The sequence below is a fragment of the Neomonachus schauinslandi genome, chromosome 5 (assembly GCF_002201575.2).
Source record: "Neomonachus schauinslandi chromosome 5, ASM220157v2, whole genome shotgun sequence".
In the NCBI taxonomy this organism is placed as follows: Eukaryota; Metazoa; Chordata; class Mammalia; order Carnivora; family Phocidae; genus Neomonachus; species Neomonachus schauinslandi.
In genome coordinates, this window is record NC_058407.1 from 161,572,276 (window position 1) to 161,596,810 (window position 24,535).

The following is a 24,535-nucleotide window of genomic DNA, read 5'->3' on the forward strand; positions in this document are numbered from 1 at the left end:
TTCATTGTTCTATTCCCAGCCATTCATTCTATAAAATTCGGACATTATTACATATATAAATTTAAAAAATTTCCCATACTAATTCTCTTTGAAAAACTGTTTTTCTAAACCTGAGAAAGGAGAAAAAAATTATAGCTTAAAATGTGGCTGTATCTTCATTTACCTTCTCCTCCTCAGAATAAATTCTAGAAAGATAGATGTCCTCCTGTACCTTAAAATGACTTCACTATTCTAAACTATGTGTATATGCAAGGTGTAGTTTGCCCTGCTATGTAATTACTGTTAAGAGAGGAGAAATATGTATCCAAGACAAAGAAACTTTAATTAACAAAATAGGCTTTTAATCGTGGTTAAGAAAATTGGGGAACGGGCATGGGGGAGTAACCCAGGACACAATTGTAAATTAGAAGCACAAACGATGAGAAGTGAGGTGACAAGCAATGGGAAAGCATCTGAGCTGGTACAATCTGTATATCATAAGAACTAAAAGTAGATGAAAGGTTGAGTTGGTAACTATGTTGAAAGTGATGAATGAATAAAATAAGAACATACATAGAAGAATACAGTGATATGTGAGAGAAATTTTAAAACATTATGGAGTTGAACCCTCAGTGGGTGAGGCCGGCAAGACAGGCTCCCAGCTTTGGCATCGCCTCTCAGGCCCTCTCCTGTTGTGCACGGCTACAAAACAAAAGAACGGTGGCCAGAATGGAAGAGAGGACATGAGTCAAAATGGAACAGAAGAGAGATACTTCCTCTACAGAGAAGATACTCCTGGAAGAGAAGGTCAAGTTAGAAGAACAACTGAAAGAGCCGATGGAAAAATAAAAGCGAGGTTTGGCAGATACTAAGAACTTGTTGCAGAGGAGGCAAAATTATATGGTATTTAGGAATTCTGCAAGGACTTGCTAGAGGTTGTAGGCATTTTGGAGAAAGCAATAAAATGTGTGTTCCAAAAGAAAAAATTAAAGATGATAACTCTATAAAATCTATGGAAGAACCTATAGAAGAACCTTGTAATGCCTGAAGTCCACATTCAGAAGGTGTTCAAAAAGCCAAGTTTGACCCTACAGGTATGAGGCTTTGTTCTGCATTCTTATTGAAGGGAAAGAGCTGGTCACAGCGGTGCTGGTTACCAAGGTGAGGTAGAAGCTGATGGGCACACACCAAGACCTACCTTGGTGGGTGTGGTGAAAGAAGCTTAGCTGCCTCTAACTAGCCGCTATAACTCTTGAAAGGCTGAAAAGATGCTTGAAGGGCATCTTATCTATGAGTACTTTTTTTTTTTTTTTTTTTTTACAGAGTTTTTTAGTGAGACAGAGAGCACATGAGAGGGGGGAGGGCCAGAGGGAGAAGCAGGCTCCCCGCCGAGCAGGGAGCCCGATGCGGGACTCGATCCCGGGACTCCAGGATCATGACCTGAGCCGAAGGCAGTCGCTTAACCAACTGAGCCACCCAGGCGCCCTCTATGAGTACTTTTGACCTTTCCCCAAACCTTGTTGGAAAACCCAAGTGGCTAAACACGCAGTTGCATTAATGAACTCTAATTGAGGAGTCTGTTCATTGATTTATAGGATTCCATGTTTAATAGTTTCACATACTTAGAGCAGAGGCCAGTGGGGACGCTACTAGAGCTCTAGAGTATCATGGATAAGCTATATCAGCTCAAACTCTGCTGACATCAAGGTATCTTAAATGAATACACTGTCTGGGAATTCTGTGTGGTTACTTGGCCGTGCTTGGCTGTACTGTGGTTCTTCTTCATCTCACTGTAGCATGTGAGTTACCAGAGTATTTAGCCCAGTACCCACTGCATTACATTTTTCTTGCTAAAAAAAATTTAATGATGACCTTTGTAAAGAACGTAAGTGAGCTCATTTGTAATTAGTAACTAGACAGCTGCTAAAAATGATCAACTATTGGCTTTTCCCTAGAGATGTGAAAGGAACACATGTACCTTAACAATTCTCACCACCTTTATTTTGCCAGTAATTGAATTTGACAAAAATCAATTACTTTTGCCCTGTTTTGTTCATCTAAAATGTAGAAATGTATTCAGCTAGCTACTAATGACCTCAGGGTATATTCCCTGGTAAGATGAACTGTCTCAAAAGAACCACATGCTTGGTCTACTTGAGATGTTAATGTTTAATTTTAAAATTTTATTTAAGAGGATTAAAGCCCTAATATGTTTGTTTTCCTAAAAAAAAAATTTTTTGAAGGCAACAGGAACCAGCAATTCAAACAATATGGACATCAAAGCTAACACCTAATAAATCAAAGTTACTACAGTACAAAAGAAACGTAACCCAGAAAACAAATCATGGAATTCTAAATTCTAAAGATGAGAGTTTCAGATGAACAACATAGAAAACACAATTAGGGAATAGTCAAAGTTTTCAAAACAGATTGGGGGGGGAATTTCAACCAGACAATTAAGAAAGTATACAGAATACCTCTCAGTATTGGAATTCACCTGCTTGTCAAACTTTTAAACTACAAAGGAAAAATTTTTAGGAAGAAAAATAAGATGACTTTACATGCAGACATTATAGAAAAGATGATCCCAAGCAATAAAAAAATACTTGAGGAAGGGGGTTCATTTATGTGGCTAGGCTGTGATTTTTCTTAGAAAACTAAAAAAACATTTTGGAATTTCGTAGAACCTAAAAATTTACCAGCACATACCTGCCCAGAGTTTAGCTCCTTTGAAAAGAACTGTGAAGGATCTGAGATTTTCCCTACTTTTAACAAGTTAGCCTGCCATCATTTTGTGGATGCTGGCAGAAGACATGAGTCTCCTGGGTCAGAAAAGAAGGCCAGTTTATTACTCACAGCAGTAGCCATATCCAGAATATATCAGCAGTTGCACCAATCCCCTGAGTATCAGTTCCCATGGGACATGCAAAGACCAGATAATGCCTGTGGGTGCAGTGAGCAACGTTAGATGAGAGGATCTTTTATAATGGGCAGTAAGCTTGCCTGACCTCCGCCTCACATGGAAACATTATTATACTGGACAGTAGACAATCTGCCCTTTTACTTGAGGGAGGCACTATCTCTGTCTTCTGTACAGCTATCCTTGAAAAGATAGTGTAGAACAAAGGCAGTCCGTGGCTCTCCTCACAAGATACGTAGAAGAGATCTATGTAGAATTGTGTCCCAGTGTTCTTACAGTATTATAAAGGGAGGGGCAATGATAGATGGTCACATTTATTTCTTTAATTGAGCGCTAGCCCTATTCCTGGCCCTGTTGTGGGCACTGAGGATATGGTGGTCAGCAGTGCCCTTGTGGACCTCACATTTTAGTGGAGAAAATAGATAATAAACAGGTTTGTAATATAGCCTAGTGGTAAGTCCTACAAAGAATCTAAAACAGGATAAGAGGACAGAGTGGCAGGGGAGTCCTTTTAAATTGTAAAATAAACACCGTAATGAAGTGTAAGTCTGTGCAATATAAATAGAAATATAAAAAGATATTTTCTGAATAGTAACAGAATTGCAGTGATTGTGTGGAGCAAGGAGAGGAATAGGTGATTCATTGCCACAGGTAAAACAGGTCACAGTTTTTAGTTAGAAGTGAGTACTAGTAATAATCAGAAGAATTAATGTAGTTTGTTCTAAGTGTTGAGATTTGGTGCAAATGAAAGGTAGCCATGTCTAAGGTACCTAAGTAGATGAAAAGAATAGATAATCTATTGTAGAAGGTACATAAACGGAAAGAATAACAAGTAAAATTATAGCATCATAAAGGAAAATAAAAATATTACTGTTAAAATGCTAGGTGAATCCCCCATATCATAAAAATAAAATTAGATTTACAGTCTTAATAGTAAAAAAGTCTCATCTCACAAACTCCATAATGATAGTCCTTTTGTTTATTTAAACCCACTCTGCTTACTGAAAGGATTTGAAAAGATTTACAAAATGATTTAAAGTAAGAATAAGAGAAGAAGAGGATAATTTGATGGTATTTAGAATTTATAAACATGTTCTTATGGACATGTTCTTCAAGTAGCTGCTGCTTATGATTACCCACATGAAAGTCCAGGCATAGTATTAAAACTAGTTCTCTGAAGAAATACTCCCAGGAGACTTAAAATTGTTTAGTCCATGGATATATTTGTCTGGTGATCTAATTTAGTGCAGGGATGAAGTTTAGAGAATTTACAATACAAATTTACTGATTGATTCATAGATGAGGGCTAGATAGGAAACAAAAGCTTGAAATCTCATTGGGAAGTAGTACAGAAAGGATGCCATGTATTGGACAAACTGAGTGTGCTTAGATAGAGTCCCATCCTGCCTCCACATAGAGGCAGCAGCAGGAGTGGGTGGGTAGGATTAGGACTTCTCTCACAGAGTAGCAGTGGATCTGCTGGAGTTCACACCACAGAGCATGAAAGAGACATCCTTTCTCGTGAGCATTACTAGAAAGATCACTACTAACTCACATGGATATTAGTATGAAACAAGAATACTTACTGCTGCTACCCATACCTATTTAGAGAAGATTGTTGAAGATAGATGGAATAAGAAGGATAAGTAAAAGATTTGCCATATGCCCCATGGCACTTTGTCCTTCTGGTTTATAATTTTCATAGAATATTATAATTATTTGCATTCAGTCTTCCCATTGAAGTTGAATGGTCTCTGAGCATTTTATTAATTTTTTTATACTTGCTGGTACAGTGGCCGGCAATTCTAATCATGCAGCAAGTGCTTTTAGAGTGGATAGAAATATAATTTTCATGAAATTCAGGAAAAATGATCTCATCAGGAAAATCCAAGTATACTAATAGGGATGTAAAATTAGTAACATGACAAGATAAATTCATGAAATTCAGTTACAATATGACATGCCTGTGATAAAAAGCTAAAGAGCCTAACACAGTATTAAAAAATATTAATTTTTAGGGCGCCTGAGTGGCTCAGTTGGTTAAGCGACTGCCTTCAGCTCAGGTCATGATCCTGGAGTCCCAGGATCGAGTCCCGCATTGGGCTCCCCGCTCGGCGGGGAGTCTGCTGCTCCCTCTGACCCTCCCGACCCTCCCCCCTCTCATGTCCTCTCTCTCTAAGTCTCTCTCTCTCAAATAAATAAATAAAATCTTTAAAAAAATATTAATTTTTAAAAATAATAACAATGAATGGCATTAAATATTAGTAACACTTTAATTAGGAAAATTAGTTCATTCAAAGAATTAAGAGAGGATTGTATATTGGATCTAACTAAGAAAGATATAAATTACAATGTTATATTTATTCTAATATATATATATATATATATATATATACTGTATAATCTTTTTGTGAGGTGGGGCGGGGAGCAGGAATTCAGTAGGAGAGATTTCTAAATCTGACCAACTTCAAAATATATCCTAAAATGAAAGACATCACAACTAGGTGAGATTTTAATTAAAAAAATAAAATATAGGACAGTGAAATAAACCAGGGATTCCAGAAATAAATTCAGTTTCTCAGGAGCCAGTTATGTGACAACTGGGGAAATGAGAGGGACAGTGTTGCCTTTTACGACCTGCTTCTGAAAAAGACAGGGAAGTTTGTATATAGATTACTTCCGGTCTGTATTCTATACTGTGCACCTTACACTCCCGCCAAATAAAGAGTTAAACATGAAAAAACTTAGAAGTAAATTAGTGAAGTAGATTAGAATATTTATTTCAACTGTAGAGATATTTATTTCTGTAGAGAAATTTAGAACAATTTTCAAGCTGCAATTGAACTGTTTAAGAATTATTCTTAAGGACCAGGTAAAAGGTTTAGTGGTATTAACTTTTTTAAAAGCTGCATAATGAAAAATAAAAGATAAAATGGAAAGCAGCACTGGGAAATTGTGGTGAATATAAATAAAAGCTTAACATTTCAAAATGTATAAAATTTACTTAGTACCGAGTTCTTACTAGACAAGAGATCAATTTTAATTCAGCCAAATGGCTCTTACATAAATAGTGAAGGAAGCACCGAGAGCAGCTGTCAGGGTTGTCAAAGAGCTCTGTAAGCCCTGTGAGACCCATAAAGTTACTTTGACTAAGGGAATGAAGGACAACTTCTTAGAAGAGGTAAGGTGTGAACAGAGCCTTCTTTGGACAGCTGTTGGAAGACTGGACAGCAATAAAAGTAATGCAGACAGAGAATAACTTTATAGTGTTAGAGAGGTGGGGCAACTAAAAGCAGACCCTCAGAACAAATGGTAACCTGGCAGGGTAAGCAGGAAGGAGGATGGAGGGTGGTGCTAAATGCAGGCTTCAGCATCCATCTGATGGACAGCCATTGGAAGTGTGGCGCTCAGATGATAATCTGATTTTGTGCCCAGATCTGAATCTGAGATGATCATTTGGACTGTGGTGTGTAGGATAGATTGAAAAGTGAGATCACAGTTGGGGAGAGCAGCTATACTCAAGGTGAGAGGTGACGAGGGCCCAAACCAGGGAAGGATGGCTGGGAGAGACATTGCAAAAGGCAGAAGGGCACGGTCTGGACCCCAAGGCATACTTTGGGATTTAAGCCGGAGTGGCAGGGTCTGCATGCTCTCCCCAGGGCCTTATGGGCCTTTGCTCTATGCTCTCATTGGCCTGTGTGGAGGCAGTCTGAAAAACAGTCCTATGGAATTTGTCCCGGGCCATATTCATGCTCTTCTGCAGTGACTTCTTTATGAGAACCCTTGGGAGAAATTTCTGGGTTTGGTGTTAGAATTTCATCTGAAGAGTTAGTTTACCTTTACATTTTGGACACCCAGTTATGTGATTATTTTTGTCTTAGTGATGATTGCTAGAAAGTTTAGTTAGAGACAAAGGTATGGGTTGACTCCACTAATTTCTGTATCTTCAAGGACTACATTTTTCTGTTGTTCCTAGATCCATTTTGTGTTTCTCTCCATGTTTTGTTTTTCATCTGGTTAATTGTGCTGAACTGTGTTTATATTTTATGTAGACTTTATTCTTTAGAAGAAAATAAGGTATAAATATACATATTATACCTAAATAATCAGTAAACCTAAAGGAAAATTATAAGGCCCAGTGTTGTAGGGGCCATGGAGAAATAAACACACATATATGGCTAATGGCTGGACATTGGAGTTTCTGAGGATTGTATCTAGCAGTAGATACTTAGAGCTATAAAGTTGTTCATATTTATTAAACTGTCAGTGTCACTCTTGAAAATGTATCACAAAGAAATAACCCAAGAGAAATAGTCCACACAATTATTTATAGCTGCAGTACATAATAGTGACAAAAAGAGAAGGAACCCAAATGCACAGTGGTAGACTGGTTAAGTAAATTGTTTAATATAATGGAATGTGAGAAAGCCACGGAGAAATGACAAAGTAGATCAGATAAATAGAAATGTACATAAACATGTAAATTGTCAAAATATGCATTATACCCACGTAACAATACACACACACACACACACACACAGAAGTAAGAGGTCATGGGAGTTGTAATAACTTTATTTTTTTTATTTTTTTATTTTTTTAAAGATTTTATTTATTTATTTGAGAGAGAGAGAATGAGAGACAGAGAGCATGAGAGGGAGGAGGGTCAAGGGAGAAGCAGACTCCCTGCTGAGCAGGGAGCCCGATGCGGGACTCGATCCTGGGACTCCAGGATCATGACCTGAGCCGAAGGCAGTCGCTTAACCAACTGAGCCACCCAGGCGCCCGAGTTGTAAATAACTTTAAAGGATAGGTTTTTCTCCTCTGCAGAGTTCATATAATTGGTAGGTACTTTTTGAGATTACCAAAGAGTGGGTTTTGGAAACTTTATAAAATTTAGAGCTTTATGCATGATCTTTCTTCAGCTACCAAGTAGCCTCTTTGTCCCTTTGTTTCAGGATTTAAGCATTGAGGAACAGTCAGAGTGTACTCAGGATTTTTACCAGAATGTGGCTGAAAGAATGCAGACTCGTGGAAAAGGTAATGCTTTGTTAGCCAGCCATAAAAGGATTGCTGGTAATTGTACAGAGTCTGACTGCTATGTCTGTTAGAACTTTCTCTGTTTCTCTGATGGCCTGGCTGGTTTGCCAACTCTGTCCTATAAACAACTCCACTGACATTCTGGTAGCTGGTCTTATCCTTAGAGGGCCTTTGAATACCACCGTGTGTATCACTCCAAGGTGATCACAGCAGTTGGGTAATTTATTGAACATTGTTTAATAATCCCATTGGGGTAGGGGCAGAATCCATTAAAACCCCTTAGGATGCTTCTAAATGAAATGCCCATCTTGGAATCACCATTTTGGTGAGTCATTTTTCATGATTATGTATTCCTCAGATTGGGTGGGGGGGAATGAGAATCAGACTTAGAGCTGTTTCTATTTATTTATTTGTTTGTTTGTTTGACAGAGAGAGGGACACAGCGAGAGAGGGAACATAAACAGGGAGAGTGGGGGAGGGAGAAGCAGGCTTCCTGCTAAGCAGGGAGCCTGATTCGGGGCTCGATCCCAGGACCCTGGGACCATGACCTGAGCCAAAGGCAGACGCTTAACGACTGAGCCACCCAGACGTCCCTAGAGCTGTAGGTTTTTAGAGAATTGTCTGGAATTTGACTTGCATTGATGTTGGGTTTTAGGATATACTTAGCATAGATGTCTATCTGAGAAATAAGCCCCACCTGTGCATCTCTTAAGAGCTCCCCAAGGTTGTATAGTAAACCTCAGAAAAATGAAAGAGCGATTGCCATCATTCTCAGTCTTGGGAGTTTCAGGTGCTTCTCTAATGTAGCAGTGCGGAGTGACCCACGCTGCGGTGTTCCCACTTGGCAGGGCGTACAGCTGTTAGGTCCTGCCCAAACAGTTTCAGTTAGAAGTGGTGATTCTGTGAAAGGCAGTCCCAAAAGTTGAGGTAAATTTTTAAAGGGTATTTTTTAATGTAACATCTTATACTTTTATTTCTGGGTATATTTAATGCATTACTAGTAAATTAGTTTTCTGCTACATAGGAAAAGCTATGAAGACATACTCCTAAACTGTCCATCCTTCTCTTGAGAGCTTAGCTTTTATGTCCGTTTGGATATTTCAGTGCCTTCAGAAAGAGTTGAGAAGATAATGGATCAGATCGAAAAGTACATCATGACTCGTCTCTATAAATATGTGTTCTGTCCAGAAACTACAGATGATGAGAAGAAAGATCTCGCTATTCAAAAAAGGATCAGGTAGTTGGTTGTTTTGCTTTGTCTTGTATTTACTACCTACCATCAGGAGAACACGTTGTGGGTCAACAGGACACTTGCGTTTCAAACCTTGACAGCAACTAACATCAAAGGTACCCACCATCCTTAGCATCTCAGCTTCTTCATGGTGTCAGAAGGAAAAGGACTATGGTAAATTGATAGGAGGAAAGGGCTGAAATCACCTTCTTTTTTTTTTTTTTTTTTTTTTAAGATTTTATTTATTTGCGAGAGAGACAATGAGAGACAGAGAGCATGAGAGGGAGGAGGGTCAGAGGGAGAAGCAGACCCCCCGCCGAGCAGGGAGCCCGACGCGGGACTCGATCCCGGGACTCCAGGATCATGACCTGAGCCGAAGGCAGTCGCTCAACCGACTGAGCCACCCAGGCGCCCCTGAAATCACCTTCTTGCTTATGCATCTGACTCCAAGCAGCTTTAGATAAGAAGCAGATCTGATGTTTGAGATTGTTTCAAATCTCCAAAATTTCCAAGGAACGGGAGGAAATTTCATTATTTTCTCATTTCATTTTAATGTCTTGTCAGGCAAGAAGCTGTGAATATCCATAGAAGGCAGTAGGGGTCATTATTCCTCCTCCCTACCAGGGGTGCTTATTATTTAGCTGTTCCTCTGATCACATCTTCCCACTTGCACTGGGTTGATAATACTTCCCAAAGCACTCCATCTTCCCGGGGCGGTAGAGTGAGCCCCAGGGCTCTGTATTCCAATGGCAGTAAAACCTTTAGGAAACAGGCCATCTAAATGTGGGAATGGGTCCAAGACTGGTCATGCTAAGGTGCTTCTGGAAGAGGGGGCCTAGGAATCCAAACAGGATTCCCCGACAATGGGGCTGGTAATGGTAGATCTCTTCTTGATGGTGTCACACCAGAAGCGAGGAGTTGGTATTAGGAAGGTTGCACATGGAGCCCGAAGGAACTAGATGGGCTTTGGACTGATGTGCATGGTGAGAGCATTCGTCAGCCAAGAATCTCTGCTGTGAAGATAGGGTGTGACCAGGAAACTCAGGGATTCAGATTGGGTGGCACATGCTTGTTGACCTCTTAGCAGCCTCTAGTGTGCCTCAGAAGTTGAAGGCAGAGCCTAAATGGACATTATGGTGATGGACAATGAAGAGAGGGAGCAGCAGATTCTTCTCAAATCTTCAGTCTTTTCAGTCTCAGTATAATCTCATTTCAACCAGTAAAATTGTCTTCTGCTTTTCTTGTGATAAGAGAAGCCTCATTTTAGGATTTTGGTCACTTCATCTGAGCTCCTAATATGTTTAGAGGCAGTGTGCTGGTTCCTAGGATTGCCTCATTAGTCAGCGGTGCCCCGTATTTCTCCTTTACTGAAGGAAATGACAAGACAAATGACTGTGGTCCATTCTTGGAATTTTTTTTTACTGTCTCTCCCTCTTTGTAGAGCCTTGCACTGGGTTACACCTCAGATGCTTTGTGTCCCTGTTAATGAAGAAATTTCAGAAGTATCTGATATGGTGGTGAAAGCAATCACAGGTCAGTGAAATGGAGAGCTTTTTTATCTGGATGTTTCTCCCTTGAAGTTAACATAAATCCATATGAGACAGCAAAATATTTCTAAAATGCAGACTGCCAAAGACATATTGAAATGCAGTAAAAGCAGTTTATAAGTGGGCTAGTTTTATGAATTTGAAGCATTCATTTTAGCAGGTGAACTACGTTTCCCCTTTACTTTCTGTGACCAGGGTCTCTTTTTTTTTTTTTTTTAAAGATTTTATTTATTTATTTGAGACAGAGAGAATGAGAGAGAGAGCACATGAGAGGAGGGAGAGTCAGAGGGAGAAGCAGGCTCCCTGCCGAGCAGGGAGCCCGATGCGGGACTCGATCCAGGGACTCCAGGATCATGACCTGAGCCGAAGGCAGTCGCTTAACCAACTGAGCCACCCAGGCGCCCGTGACCAGGGTCTCTTATTTCTTGGGTATTGAACTAAACTAAGGTCAAATGCAGCTAGGGCAAATTTCTTTCCTTTTTTTTTTTTTTTTTTTAGAGAGAGAGAGTATGTGACTGGGGCGGGGGGAGGGGGAGGAGGGGCAGAAAGAAGGAGAGAGAGAATCTCAAGCAGGCTCCATGCCCAGCGCAGAACCCGACATGGGGCTTGATAATGACCTGAGCCAGAAGTCAAGAGTAGGACGCTTAACCAACCGAACCACCCAGGCACCCTAGCTAGGGCAGATTTCTTTCTTTTTTTTTTTTTTAAGATTTTATTTATTTGACAGAGAGAGACAGCAAGAGAGGGAACACAAGCAGAGGGAGTGGGAGAGGGAGAAGCAGGCTCCTTGCTGAGCAGGGAGCCCGATGCGGGGCTCCATACCAGGACCCTGGGAGTATGACCCGAGCCGAAGGCAGACGCTTAACGACTGAGCCACCCAGGTGCCCCAAGCGCAGATTTCTTAAAACTCAGTTGCATTTATATATTCAAAATAATTTTGGAGGAAGGAAGGGAATTGATGGGGCATGGTAATCCCCTGCTACAGTTACATACTAAAACAATATCTCTCTAATTGGTTGTTAATCAGAGATGTACTTTGGATTATTTTTCTGGTTTGTTTAAGGTGTAAATGAAGTGCCCTGAACTGATGTGGCTCCACCATCCTGGACAGGTCCAGGCACCTGATAAGGTTTCTGTTTCTTATTCATAGGAATAGCTCAGCAGAAGTATACCACAAAAGTTAAAAACAAAGAAAAAAACAGAACCAAAACAAATTCCTCCTAATGGAGAGGATACCCAACCTTGGCCAGCTTCTTCTTAATTAAGAAGAGTTGGAAAGACTTTCCTGTTTAGAGTCGTTAATGAAATTCTGCTGGTAAAGAAAGTTGGTCAGCTGCTGTTGGCAGTGGCCAGGGGCAAGCCATTAAGTAGGCTCCTTTGGTTATAAGAACTAGAGACTCATGTTACAGGAAGAAAGGAGGGTTTGCTTATCAAGGTAGGAAAGGAAGCAGGACACTCACAGAAACTTAGCTTCACGGCCCCTCTAGGGCCTGGGTCATCTGCTCTTAACATGATTCTTCCACTCTCTCAGGTTCTGCTTCTCTTTGCATATCTTTGCTTTTTAACTCCTTTATTAAATGAATTATTTTCTGTAATTCCGCTTGCAGAGTCTGGCCTAGCTAAATACTGTTATCTTTGTTGTTCAAAGCTTTTCTGCAAGGCTGTGTTGTAGGTTTCATGAATTGACTCCTTTGGGTCAAGGCCCACTCCCACTCCCACCTTTTGCTCAGGGAACGTCATAAGAGATTGAAGGTGAGAAGCCTGGATATGGGCCTTGTACTTGTGTTTTTTTCCGAAGACTCTTGCCAAGTTCAAGACCAACTGGTTTATGTTTAAAGTACTTCATAGAAATTTATGTCTGGGACTCTTTTCTGAAGTGCCATAGGATAGACCTTGTAAAACCAAAAACTACAAGAACCAGACCATTGTTTGCTTAAAAATAGAACTAAGAGGACTTGAGTATATCAATAGTTTATTAATAGATTTTGAGGGATGAAACTTTTCTCAAATCATCTGAGTTGGAGTTTGAAGAGATGTTTTGATAGTAGAAATTTGGCCACAGAATTATAAAGGCCTTCTTACTTTTTCTCATCTTAGCCCCCATATCTTGCCAATCCGAGTGCAGATACATTCTGTGAGGGCCAAAGGTTATATGATCACTTTCTTCCTTGTTAGCCTAAGTACAGGAGCAACCAGAGAGGACAGTGTATAACAGTGGTCTTAAAAATGGAGACATCAGTTAAATTTCTCAAAATCATCGCATGTGCTACTAATCAGCACTGTCAGTTTTGTTGATAAATACACTGAATGAGGCATTTTCCATTTCAGTTGACATCTCTCATCTAGTAGGTGGAGGCTAGGGATGCTGTTAAACATCCTTCAGGACAGGACAGTTCCCTACAAAAAAGATGATACAATCTAAAATATTGTTTGGTGCCAGCGTTGAGAAATCATGACTTAGAGGGCTGGCTTACTTTGTTTTCAAAACTTCATTAAAGATAAAACCAGACTTCTGCCGAGATGGAGTACCCACACTCAGCCCATCATTCCTACTGATGACACGTAAAAGCCCTGGACGGCAGACACACAGCAGTTAGCTGAGGACTGTGAGAAGTAAGTGACAGCAGGAGGCAGACTAGGGCGGGAAATCATTACTGGAAGAATTAATACAGTGGGGAGTTTCCTGTTAGGTTATTTTCTCCGGGATCTCCTCGTTCAGGCTTTCAGGCAGTGCAAGTCATGGAATTAACTACACGTGGTGGGGGGTTCAAAAGCGTTCCCCCCAAAAAACTTCTTTCAGGCTTAAAGGATGCTAGGAAGTTAAGGGTCGCTGTAGGACAAAGAGTGTGGGAGAAATCTCCACCACCCCCCCCCTTTATTCTTTTTTTTCCTTCCCTTCTCTTCCTTTTTACACTCTTGGCCCTCCCTCCTGGCATTGGCAGCTACACATGCTTCCAGATAAAGAGTAATTCATTTTTTATTCCCTTTAATACTTAAAGGATAAACTTTTTTTTTTTTTAAGATTCTTATTTATCTATTTAACAGAGATAGAGAGCACAAGTAGGCAGAGTGGCAGACAGAGGGAGAGGGAGAAGCAGGCTCTCCGCCGAGCAGGGAGCCCGATGTGGGGCTCGATCCCAGGACTCTGGGATCATGACCTGAGCCAAAGGCAGCCGCTTAACCAACTGAGCCACCCAGGCACCCCTTAAAGGATAAACATTAATGAGAGAGTGGCTAAAAGTTTAAAGAATAAAAACCAGTAAAAGTCTTATCCCCAAATCTCTTTTGTAATTTGTTCTGCTCAAATAGAAAAAGGAAATGAAAATAGACTGAGACATACTAACAATAATTACAACCTATAATTAAAAGATTAAAGGAACTAAACTATAAAATAAGCAAAAGCACACAATAGACATGTGAGTTCAGAAAATGAAAGCATTAGTAAGTTAAAATACGGCCTCCGCACTGTCCCCCGCACACTACTCTTCCATGGCTGGTGGTCCCGTGAGGGTTCCCCCGGGAGCCGACCTCAGGGATGGGAGCTGGGAGCAGAAAGAACTCCGATGTGCACCACCACCCTGCCTCAATTGAAAACTTTTACTCCCGCTATTGGCCAGAAATTGCTGTCAAATTAACCTGCCTCAGCTGTTTCTTTCATGTTGCTCCAGATTATAAGCAGAAATGTGCATCCAAGGGCACTCTCCCTCCTTCCTCTTGTATTGTTCTAGTGATGCGGACAGCTATTCCTCACCACCTCCTAGTCTTTGTGACACAGGGTGTGCATTTATGAGAGCCTACCACTTAGTGGTAGTTAGGGACAGTAAAGTAATTTTTTTCTGAGGGAAATGAATGGTATTCATGAGATTAAATTTTATATCCTTGCTTTATCCCCTGTGCTAACCAGTAGGTTATAAATGCAGTAAAGGTTCTGTAGATGTTTATAGTTGGTGGGGATTTATATGCCACGGGGACTGGCCGCTGTAGACCTACATGGGATAGATTTCAGCAGCTGTATTTTGATACCCAATACAATGATGCTTTGTATGATACCCACCTTTCTAAAAAGCAGTACGCTTTCTAAACTGAGTTTTACAGTGTATTAGAGGAACAGAAGCAAGAAAAAGACTCTTCTCCAAGGAGCTCATAAGCAGTTTAACATCGTAATTGAAGCATGGGTTTTAGAGTCAGATAGACTTCGTTTCAAATCCTCCGTTTGCCACTTGCTATCTATATAATTTTGGGCAAATTATCAAACTTCTCTGAACCTCAGTTCCCTTCCTAATAGTAGTACCCATTGTACAATCTGAGAATGAAAAAGAAATAGGCTTGCGGAGCATAGAAATAATGCACATAGTGTCTGGCTCGTGGTCACGCTTCCTGAAAGGATGAGCTAGTGCTTATGTTTTTTTGTGGTCAGAGTTGTTCATACATAAATTACCTGCCGGAGAAGGGGTTAGCGAGGGTACCTCTTAACTTGACAGATTAAAAAATGATTATTCTAATGCTTCTTTTATGTAATTATTTCTCACTGGAAGCAGTGTCTTTTCTGCTTTATAGATATCATTGAAATGGATTCAAAGCGTGTGCCTCGAGACAAGTTGGCCTGCATCACCAAGTGCAGCAAGCACATCTTCAATGCCATTAAGATCACCAAGAATGAGCCAGCCTCAGCTGATGACTTTTTACCAACTCTCATCTACATTGTCTTGAAGGGCAACCCCCCACGCCTTCAGTCCAACATCCAGTATATCACCCGCTTCTGCAACCCAAGCCGATTGATGGCTGGGGAGGATGGCTACTATTTCACCAATCTGGTGAGTATTTGATTTCCTGGAGTTAACGGAGAAGAACCATGGAGGTACTTATTGTAGGGATGTGACAGATCACTCACAGGCTTGTGACAGTTTAATGCCTCAGCATAGCTGAGGATGCTTGCTTGGTGTCACATAGCGCATGTGACCACGCCATGCGAACACCCCACCTCTCGGTGCTTGACCAGAGATTGTGGTCCTCTTACGGAAAACCTGATAGCCACATGGAGGAGTCTCTGCTGCTCTTGGCCATCACTCCCCCAGGTCCTGGGTAAAAGGGCTATTCACTTAGTTGGGTTAACCATGAATGAATCAGATCATGGATTTTGATTTATTAAAAGACTTAGGAATTATTTTTTGTTTTATTTCTATAAGTGATCTCTTAGAACTGAATACTGAGATTTTAAAAGGGTCGGTTTAGAGGATGTAAAATGATTTTCAAGTATTGTTAACAGTGCTAATTGATTCTTGGTAAGACAGTATTAAAGTATGTATGTCTAAGTAGTAAGGCTGAATACTTCCTTTTACTGACCACTGAATTTTTGTTTGTTTGCTTTAGACTAGATTTACTAATGAATTTGAGCATCAAAACACCGTATATGCTTTCTTTCCTGTGTTGGAAGTTGTACAGGGTAATAGGGAGAGGAAGCAAGGTTACATAAGGTAGTGTTTCTAGTAAATTGTCTAAAAAGACGGTACTTCAATCTTCGAGGCTTCCAGAAATTTGTTGTGATTTATTTTTACATCCTAAATACGTATTCACCTTTGTACCTAATTTTATATTGTGTTTTCCTTTAAGTGGGTTCCCAAAAGTCTCTAAGCTTCCGGTCCCTCAAAACCTGGACCTGCCCCTGTCACTCGTCACCCTCAGCCATTGGGTTCAGCTGCTCGACTTCGGAGTGCTCTTTTTTCAGGTTTTCATTTATATTCCAGTTAGTTAACATACAGTGTAATATTAGTTTCAGGAGTAGAATTTAGTGATTCATCATCATACAATACCCAGTGCTCATCACAAGTGCCCTCCTTAATGCCCATCACCATTTAACCCATCCCAGGAATGCTTTTTTTCAAAATGATGCTTGCACCATTATTTGCAGTATTTTTCATCCTTCCAGACACGTGCTTGTTTAAATTATACTCCCCCAAAACGTTTAAGTGGCTGAAGTACTCATTTCTTAACATAAGTGAAACATGCTCTTGACTGCTAGAGAAGAGCCTTTTGGATTTAGTTCTTAATCTAGGGAAATCAGACAATCTGCAAATCCCTGAGAAGGGGACTGCCTTCGGCTCAGGTCATGATCCTGGAGTCCTGGGATTGAGTCCCGCATCGGGCTCCCTGCTCGGCGGGGGAGCCTGCTTCTCCCTCTGCCCCTCCCCCCTCTCATGTGCTCTCTCTCTCTCTCATTCTCTCTCTGTCAAATAATAAAATCTAAAAAAAAAATAAATAAATAAAAATGAATAAATAATAAAAATGTGAAAATTAATTTTCCTTATAGAAAAATTAAATGGAGATGGAGACACGGCTGGTAGTAGAAGAAATGAGCAGGACCCAGAGGTGTAGCCCTTGTGGTCAGCAATGGAGGCTGCTGGGTCGCCTCTTCCTGCAGCTTCCCAGAGCCGTGACCTACAGCCTTAACTATGTTTGCACCTTATTTCTCCATCTTCTTGTCTGATTCAGAGTCTAGCTTCTACTCCTACTGCTTCAGTGAAACTGCTCTGGCAAAAGTGAAAATCTGCCAGTTGTTCGATCCCATGAAAACTCTCGGTCTTCATCTTACTTCTTTAACACTCTCGATAACTCCTTTGTTCTGGAACTTCCTATGTTTTTTGAATTCCACAATACCACTCCTTCCTTGTCTCTGTAGGCTTTGTGTCCTCTGCTTCCCCTTGAATTGTGTTACTCCCTAGGGTTCTGTCCTCTGCATTCCTCTCCCTCGGCTGTGTCCTCTGGTCACAGCTCCACTGTCACCTGCACGGTGATGATGCACAAGCTCATGTCACCTGTTTTGCCCTCACACTGAGCTTCACTCCCAGCTATTCATTATGCCTCAAATGTAATTTTTCTTTTTCTTTTTTTTTTTTTTAAGGTTTTATTTATTTATGTATTAGAGAGAGAGAGAGAGAGAAACAGCATGAGAGGGGAGAAGGTCAGAGGGAGAAGCAGGCTCGCCGCCGAGCTGGGAGCCCAATGTGGGACTCAATCCCAGGACTCCAGGATCATGACCTGAGCCGAAGGCAGTCGCTTAACCAACTGAGCCACCCAGGCGCCCTCAAATTTAATTTTTCAAAACTAAAACTGCTTCCCGGAACTTCAGATGGTTTTCTCTTTTCTAACATAGACTGTTTCCACTTGTAGCAATAGCGTATATCCATGCCAGGAGTGCTAGAATCATAGATGCCTCCTCTCTCCAGGTCGCAGGGGCTGCGCACTTCCACAGATACGGTGCGAGCCTGTGTGAAGGGGTCACATGGGCCCCTTCTCATCACATGAGTCACTTGCAGTAGGTTTGTGAATACTCCTTAAAGAGAGTCCCTTTTTTATGAGCAATAATGGAGGATCCTGGGAATGAGCTTCTCAGAAGAAGTTCCGAGAGCTGCCTGTTTTCCTCTGTTTATATTGCATGTCTTGTGAAAATGGCTTTTTTAAAAAATGTGAGGGCCTGGCTCTGTCAGTGGAGCATGCAACTCTTGATCTCGAGGATACGGGTTCGAGCTCCATGTTGGGTATGGAGATTACTTAAAAAACAAAAATAAAGGGCGCCTGGGTGGCTCAGTTGGTTAAGCAACTGCCTTCGGCTCAGGTCATGATCCTGGAGTCCTGGGATCGAGTTCCGCATCGGGCTCCCTGCTCGGCAGGGAGCCTGCTTCTCCCTCTGCCCCTCCCCCCTCTCATGTGCTCTCTCTCTCTCTCATTCTCTCTCTGTCAAATAATAAAATCTAAAAAAAAATAAAATAAATAAAAATAAATAAAAATGAATAAATAATAAAAATGTGAAAATTAATTTTCCTTATAGAAAAATTAAATCCGTATAAGAAAGTAGAGCTAACAGATGTCTGTTCAACTGAGCATTTGCCCAAGGATTTCTGTACTAGTAATTGCTCCCATTTATTCATTGCTTGCTGCTGACCTGTGAGCTAAGTACGTTACATGTGCTGGATTGTTTAGTTCTCACTATAAATCTGGGTGGTATTTCCCGTTTTACAGATGCCGGAACCTCAGAGAGCATGGGTAACTTTCCTAGGCTCACAGACTCTTAGGCTATCCTGTGACAGAGGTGACAACTCAGGTTGCCTGATTTCAAAGCTTATATTCTTTTAACCATCTGATGTTAAAGGACCGATGGTCCTTTCAGGACCAGAGGTCTGTGTGCCACAGCAGTCCCTGAAGATGCGCCTGGTAGCTGCCGTGCCCTGGGTGAACGCTGTGGGACTGGCTAGACCTCAAGAGGGAATGGCTTTATGGGGCATGTTCCCGAGGCACATGGGATTGTGATTCCTGTACCCTGAACGCGGCCAGGAGGCAGAGAGCCCTGGAGTTTGGGGAATCGTTCGGGTTTGTCCACGGGAAGCTCTGTAGTAGCCGGTGTGGAACAGACCAAAGGTGCCTGCTCTAGCGTTCACTCTGTACGAGACTCTGCGCCTGTGAACAACCCAAGGAGAGGACTGAATTTCTGACAGACTCAGTGGGAATCGGCAGTGTGACTTTTTTTTTAAGGAAGAAATGTATTGTTTCAGATGGGAGTATAAAGGAAATATGATTGGCTAGGAGTTGGTAATTTTTGAAGCTGAAGTCCATGGTGGGTCATTCAACTGTTGTGTCTACTTTTTGATTCTATTTTAAATTCACCATAATAAAAGGATTTAAAAATATATATTTGAATATTTGAAGCTTTCCTCATGTGACTATAGTAAATAACATTCTGGTTTTTTTTTTTTGTAGTGCTGTGCTGTGGCTTTCATTGAGAAATTAGATGCTCAGTCTTTGAATTTAAGTCAGGAAGATTTTGATCGATACATGTCCGGCCAGACTTCTCCCAGGAAACAGGAATCTGAGAATTGGTCTCCTGATGCTTGCTTAGGGGTTAAGCAAATGTATAAGAACTTGGATCTTCTGTCTCAGTTGAATGAACGGCAAGAAAGGATCATGAGTGAAGCCAAGAAACTTGAGAAAGACCTAATAGAGTGGACGGATGGAATTGCAAAAGAGGTTCAAGACATTGTTGAGAAATACCCGCTTGAAATTAAACCCCCAAATCAATCTTTAGCAGCTATTGACTCTGAAAATGTTGAAAATGATAAGCTTCCTCCACCTTTGCAACCTCAAGTTTATGCAGGATGATAAAAATTTACATGGGTAGTATTTATTTGAGCCTAAATTGTAGCTAGCCCTTACTACAGTCCATGATTGGGACCTAGACTATAACTTAATTGCTTATAAATGTCAGAGCATTTTTCAAGGTACAGTTTGTGGGGATTGTTTTGTTTGTTTTGTTTTTCCTGGCAGGGGAAGCTTAGTAAATAATAAAATACTATTTATTTGAGTTACTGAAATAGATTCATTTAAGGTTTATGTGAAAGTTTTGTCTAAATCTATTTTTTCTCCATGATTTTCCTGTGTGCTTCCTCTTTGGCATTCACTGTGGTTTGGTTTTGGGTATATACTTGCCTTTAAAGGATAAAACAGATGAATGCTACAAAATGTATGTTTAAGGGGATTCAGTGGTACCACTCTTCTACAGTTTGAAATATTTTATAATTGTAAAGATAGAAGATATATTGATAAGTAAATATGTAAAATTGTAAATATGTAAAAACAAAAAAGGAATGGTGTCTGCGTTGCATGGCATTTCATGTGTTAATTTGTTTAGTTTAAAATGAAGTATATTGAATGTTTGCCTTTAACTCCATTTTATTTGGTTTGCCCCCACTTAAATGAATCTAGAAGTGTTTAGACATAGTCCCCTTAAAATCTCAACTCCATTTTTAACCATCGGTTAGCCCTGACTTGGGTTCTGTACAGTTAGAGACCGTGACACCATTGAGCTTCAGAATAATTTTTCGGTCACATAAAGTTGCAGTTCAGGATAGTCATTTGAAGACTTGGAACCATGCTTCTTGCACCTTTTTCCTCCACTCATTCAGGAAATACTTACAGAGTTCTTTGTAAAGGAGCTGGTCCTGGGTCTGGATCAGAAGATAGGAATGACCAGGACTCCACTGGGGGGAGCCGATGGGGGATCCCTCCGAGCTCCGACGTGCGCAGGTGCCTTTCTGCCTCTGGGCGAACTTCTGACTTGATGGACAGCCCGGACACGTGTCCTGTGAACCTCTGCCAGGGCTTCTCAGCCTCAGTACTCCCGACACTGCAGCCTGAGGGGCTTTCGTTACCAGGGCTTCCCTGCGCACTGTAGGATGTTTAGCAGTATTCCTGGCTTCTCTGCCCACTAGACACTAGTGGCAGCCCCCAGAGGTGTGAAAAACGATCTCCACACATTGCCAAATATTTCCAGGTTGGGGGGGGGCGGCAAAACCGCCCCCAGTTAAGAGCCCCTGATCTGTTTTGTAAGTGAGGAAGTTATCCTCGTGGTGGTTAATGTGATGTAACCAAAGAATATTGCATTAAATGCACCATACAGTTAACTGGTAGTCATTGAAGCTTTACAGTCACTGGTACTGTGGAACCTGTTCTAATGCTCATGGAACCCTTCGCAACCTAAGTAGGCCACGTATGCTCCTCCTTCCAGTCAATGATTTCTGCGGGTTACCAGTGGGCCTGGGAAACGGTGCGTAATTACAGGGCACCACTCTGAAACAAGGTCACGTCACAAGCAGTTAAGAAGGTTTCTTTGCTTTCCCAATACTGTCCTAATAGTGTACCACAAATTTATAGTGCAATAATTTTGGAATAAAACTAGGGTGAGTATAAAACTTTTTATCCTTGAATTTACACGTACAAGCCCATCAGGTTGACACAGCTGTTGTCATAAAGCACTGAAGATGTGATGAAGCAGTGACCCGAGTCCCCGATCACCGAGCTCACGTGAAGTGCAGTGAGTTACTGTCAGATACCAGTGAGAATCTGCACTTAGAAACCCGGCCCCAAGTGATTTCCGTAGAAGACGGTCCCCTTTTTCCTTTGTTCTTTTCTATGTACTCTCTAGGTGCTAATCCAGGTACACACACTCTTAATTCTCCTGGGAATATACAGTTCTTCTAGTCGTTGTACACTATATTTGTTAAATAAAATGTGCATATCGGCCTCCCACAAAGCTGTCTTCTTTTGATTTCTTACATATCGTTAGAGTAAGTTGTTGAATTGATTTGTTTATCTCATATTAATTGAATTCTTTAGATAGGAACTCTTGCCTGAGGTAGAAGCTTATATTTCTCTTAGGTCAGCGTCAGTACTATGGCCACAGTTTCTGTCTTCTCAACAAGAATGTATTGCTATTTTATGTACTATAAATGTAACTGGAATAAACCTTTGGAACAGAAGTCCATATTAATAAGGTGTCATCATCCATCCCTCTTCCAAATAGATTGATTTTTAGTTCCTTAGGAAAATTACATTACTAACATTCTTAGGTTACAAAGTTTTCCTGTTTAGGCCACAACCATCATTACCATTACCATTCCAAAAAGGAAATATTAGAGACATTCCAGTTAAAATTAAGAACAAGAGAAGGATGTTTGCTGTTACTACTATTCGCATTATTCTGGAAGTTTTACCCCAGGTACTCAGTCTTCAAACAGAAATAAAGGGGGCTTAATCTTTTTTTATTTATTTTTTATTTTTTAAAAAGATTTTATTTATCTGAGAGAGAGAGCATGAGCAGGGGGAGTGGTGGACACGGGTGATGGAGAAGCAGACTCCCTGCTCCCCGGGAAGCCTGCTTCTCCCTCCCCGACTCCCCCTGCTTGTGTTCCCTCTCTCGCTGTGTCTCTCTCTGTAAAATAAAATCTTTAAAAAAAAAAAATGTTCTAGCCTCATGATAGAGGACGTGAACTCGAGCTAGGAGGCTTGGTGTTGGTTTTGAGTTTGGCTGCCATTTAGGTAATACCTCTTTGGCCTTGGGCAAGTCTCTCATTTTTCACATCCCTAATCTGTGAATTGGGGATAATCATTGTGCCTACTTCAAGGGCTTGTGAGGATTAAATGACTTGCAACAGTACCTAGCAATGCTAAGTGCTCAAGTGATAGCCATTATTTATAGTTGATTCTTCTATGTAGAAAACCCAAGAGAACTGATATTGAAACATTAAATTTCACTAAAATGGTAAGATAGAAAATGCTAGGCATAGCCATCAAAAATAACTACAAAATGACTTTTCTGTATTTCATTACTAGCCAGTTAGCAAATACAATGGGAAAACTTACTCGATACAGAAACCTATAAATCAAGTAGCAAGAGCTTTTAGGATTTATATGGAAAAAATATAAAATTGAGAGACAAAAAATAGACCTACATAGGGCCTATGCTCAGAAGTTCCCTGCACTTGGGCTTTAATGTTCTATCTCTGCATTCTTGGAATTTTTTTTTTTTTTAGATTATTTATTTGAGAGAGAGCGTGAGCAAGGGGAGGGGCAGAGGGAGAGGGAGAAGCAGACTCCCCCTGGGGAGGAAGCCTGATGTAGAGCTTGATCCCAGGAGCCTGAGATCATGACCTGAGCCGAAGGCAGATGCTTAACCAACTGAGCCACCCAGGCTCCCTGCCATCTTGGAGATTCTATTTTATCATTGAATTTGTGTTTTTAAGTCAAGTCTGATGGGACAATGGAGCATGCACAGTGGGGCTTAGAGCCTTAGCTCATTCATAATCTCGCTTCTCACCACCCTCCAAGGACGAGCTCTTGGTCTTACCCCTCCCACCCTATGACCACTCTACCAGGGCCTGGGCACTCAGGAATGGTCCGAGCTGGGTGTGCATGCTTGGGGCGTTGGACCAGGACATGATGGTGCAACTGATGGTTAGCTGGCTGAGCGCTGCATCTTGGCCAGTTGGGGGGTGGGGAGGAGCTTCACTCACCCTTTCTCCAGCATGCTCCATGGATAAAAGGCTGACTCCAGATAAGTTAAAAAATAAGGAAAATAAATCTTTGGTCCGAAAGCAAGAAAGTAAGAAATTAAGGCTAATGGGGGCACCTGGGTGGCTCAGTCAAGTGTCTGCCTTTGGCTCAGGTCATGATCCCAGGGTCCTGGGATCGAGCCCCGCATCGGGCTCCCTGCTCAGCGGGAAGCCTGCTTCTCCCTCTCCCACTCCCCCTGCTTGTGTTCCCTCTCTCGCTGTGTCTCTCTGTCAAATAAATAAATCTTAAAAAAAGGCTAATGGGCATATTCCAATAGGACAGAAGAGTCAGTTTGAAAGGATTCTCACTGGCCAATTTGGGGACAGTTTGAATAAAAAATTGTGAAGAGTAATTGTGAAAAACATGGAATAAATTTTTAAAAACCTCCACATATTGGAGGTTACTGTTATACCAACCCATTTTGAGGAAGAACTATAATTGGCACGCAGTTGATGGAGGGAAAGCCTTCTTCACAGTAAAATGATAGCTAGTAACTATAGTGGGGGTGGGGGGAATGCAATTTTAAATATCAGTCTTTTAGCCCAAGACCAGATGGCTTCACTGGTGAATTATACCATTTAAGGAACTAACATCAGTCCTTCTCAAGCTCTTCTAAAAAATCGAAGAGGGAACACTTCTTAGGAGACCAGTATTACTTTGATACCAAAGCGAGATAAGGACACTACGAGAAAAGAAATCTACAGACCAGTTTCTCTGGTGACTACAGATGCAAACATTCTCTTTTTTTTTTTTTTAAAGATTTTATTTATTTATTTGAGAGAGAGAGAATGAGAGACAGAGAGCACGAGAGGGAAGAGGGTCAGAGGGAGAAGCAGACCCCCCGCCGAGCAGAGAGCCCGATGCGGGACTCGATCCCGGGACTCCAGGATCACGACCTGAGCCGAAGGCAGTCGTCTAACCAACTGAGCCACCCAGGCGCCC

The 24,535-nt window shown here is 41.2% G+C and overlaps 1 protein-coding gene across 8 annotated transcripts in view; it reads left to right on the top strand.

The window, feature by feature from the left end:
- The window catches only part of RABGEF1 (RAB guanine nucleotide exchange factor 1), a 59,805-nt gene extending 39,387 nt beyond the window's left edge, over positions 1-20,418 (top strand). For 5 of the 8 annotated variants that reach the window (XM_021700632.2, XM_021700636.2, XM_021700634.2 and 2 more), the window contains exons 5-9: positions 7,855-7,936; positions 9,041-9,173; positions 10,609-10,700; positions 15,272-15,528; positions 19,466-20,418. In XM_021700632.2, the coding sequence (XP_021556307.1) occupies positions 7,855-7,936; positions 9,041-9,173; positions 10,609-10,700; positions 15,272-15,528; positions 19,466-19,864 (963 nt within the window). In that variant the 3' untranslated portion in view covers positions 19,865-20,418. Of the gene's footprint in view, positions 1-950; positions 1,074-7,854; positions 7,937-9,040; positions 9,174-10,608; positions 10,701-15,271; positions 15,533-19,465 lie in introns of those variants that run through there. The other 3 variants (XM_044915694.1, XM_044915696.1, XM_021700637.1) reach the window with 2 other exon arrangements.
- The last annotated feature ends 4,117 nt before the right edge of the window (positions 20,419-24,535 follow it).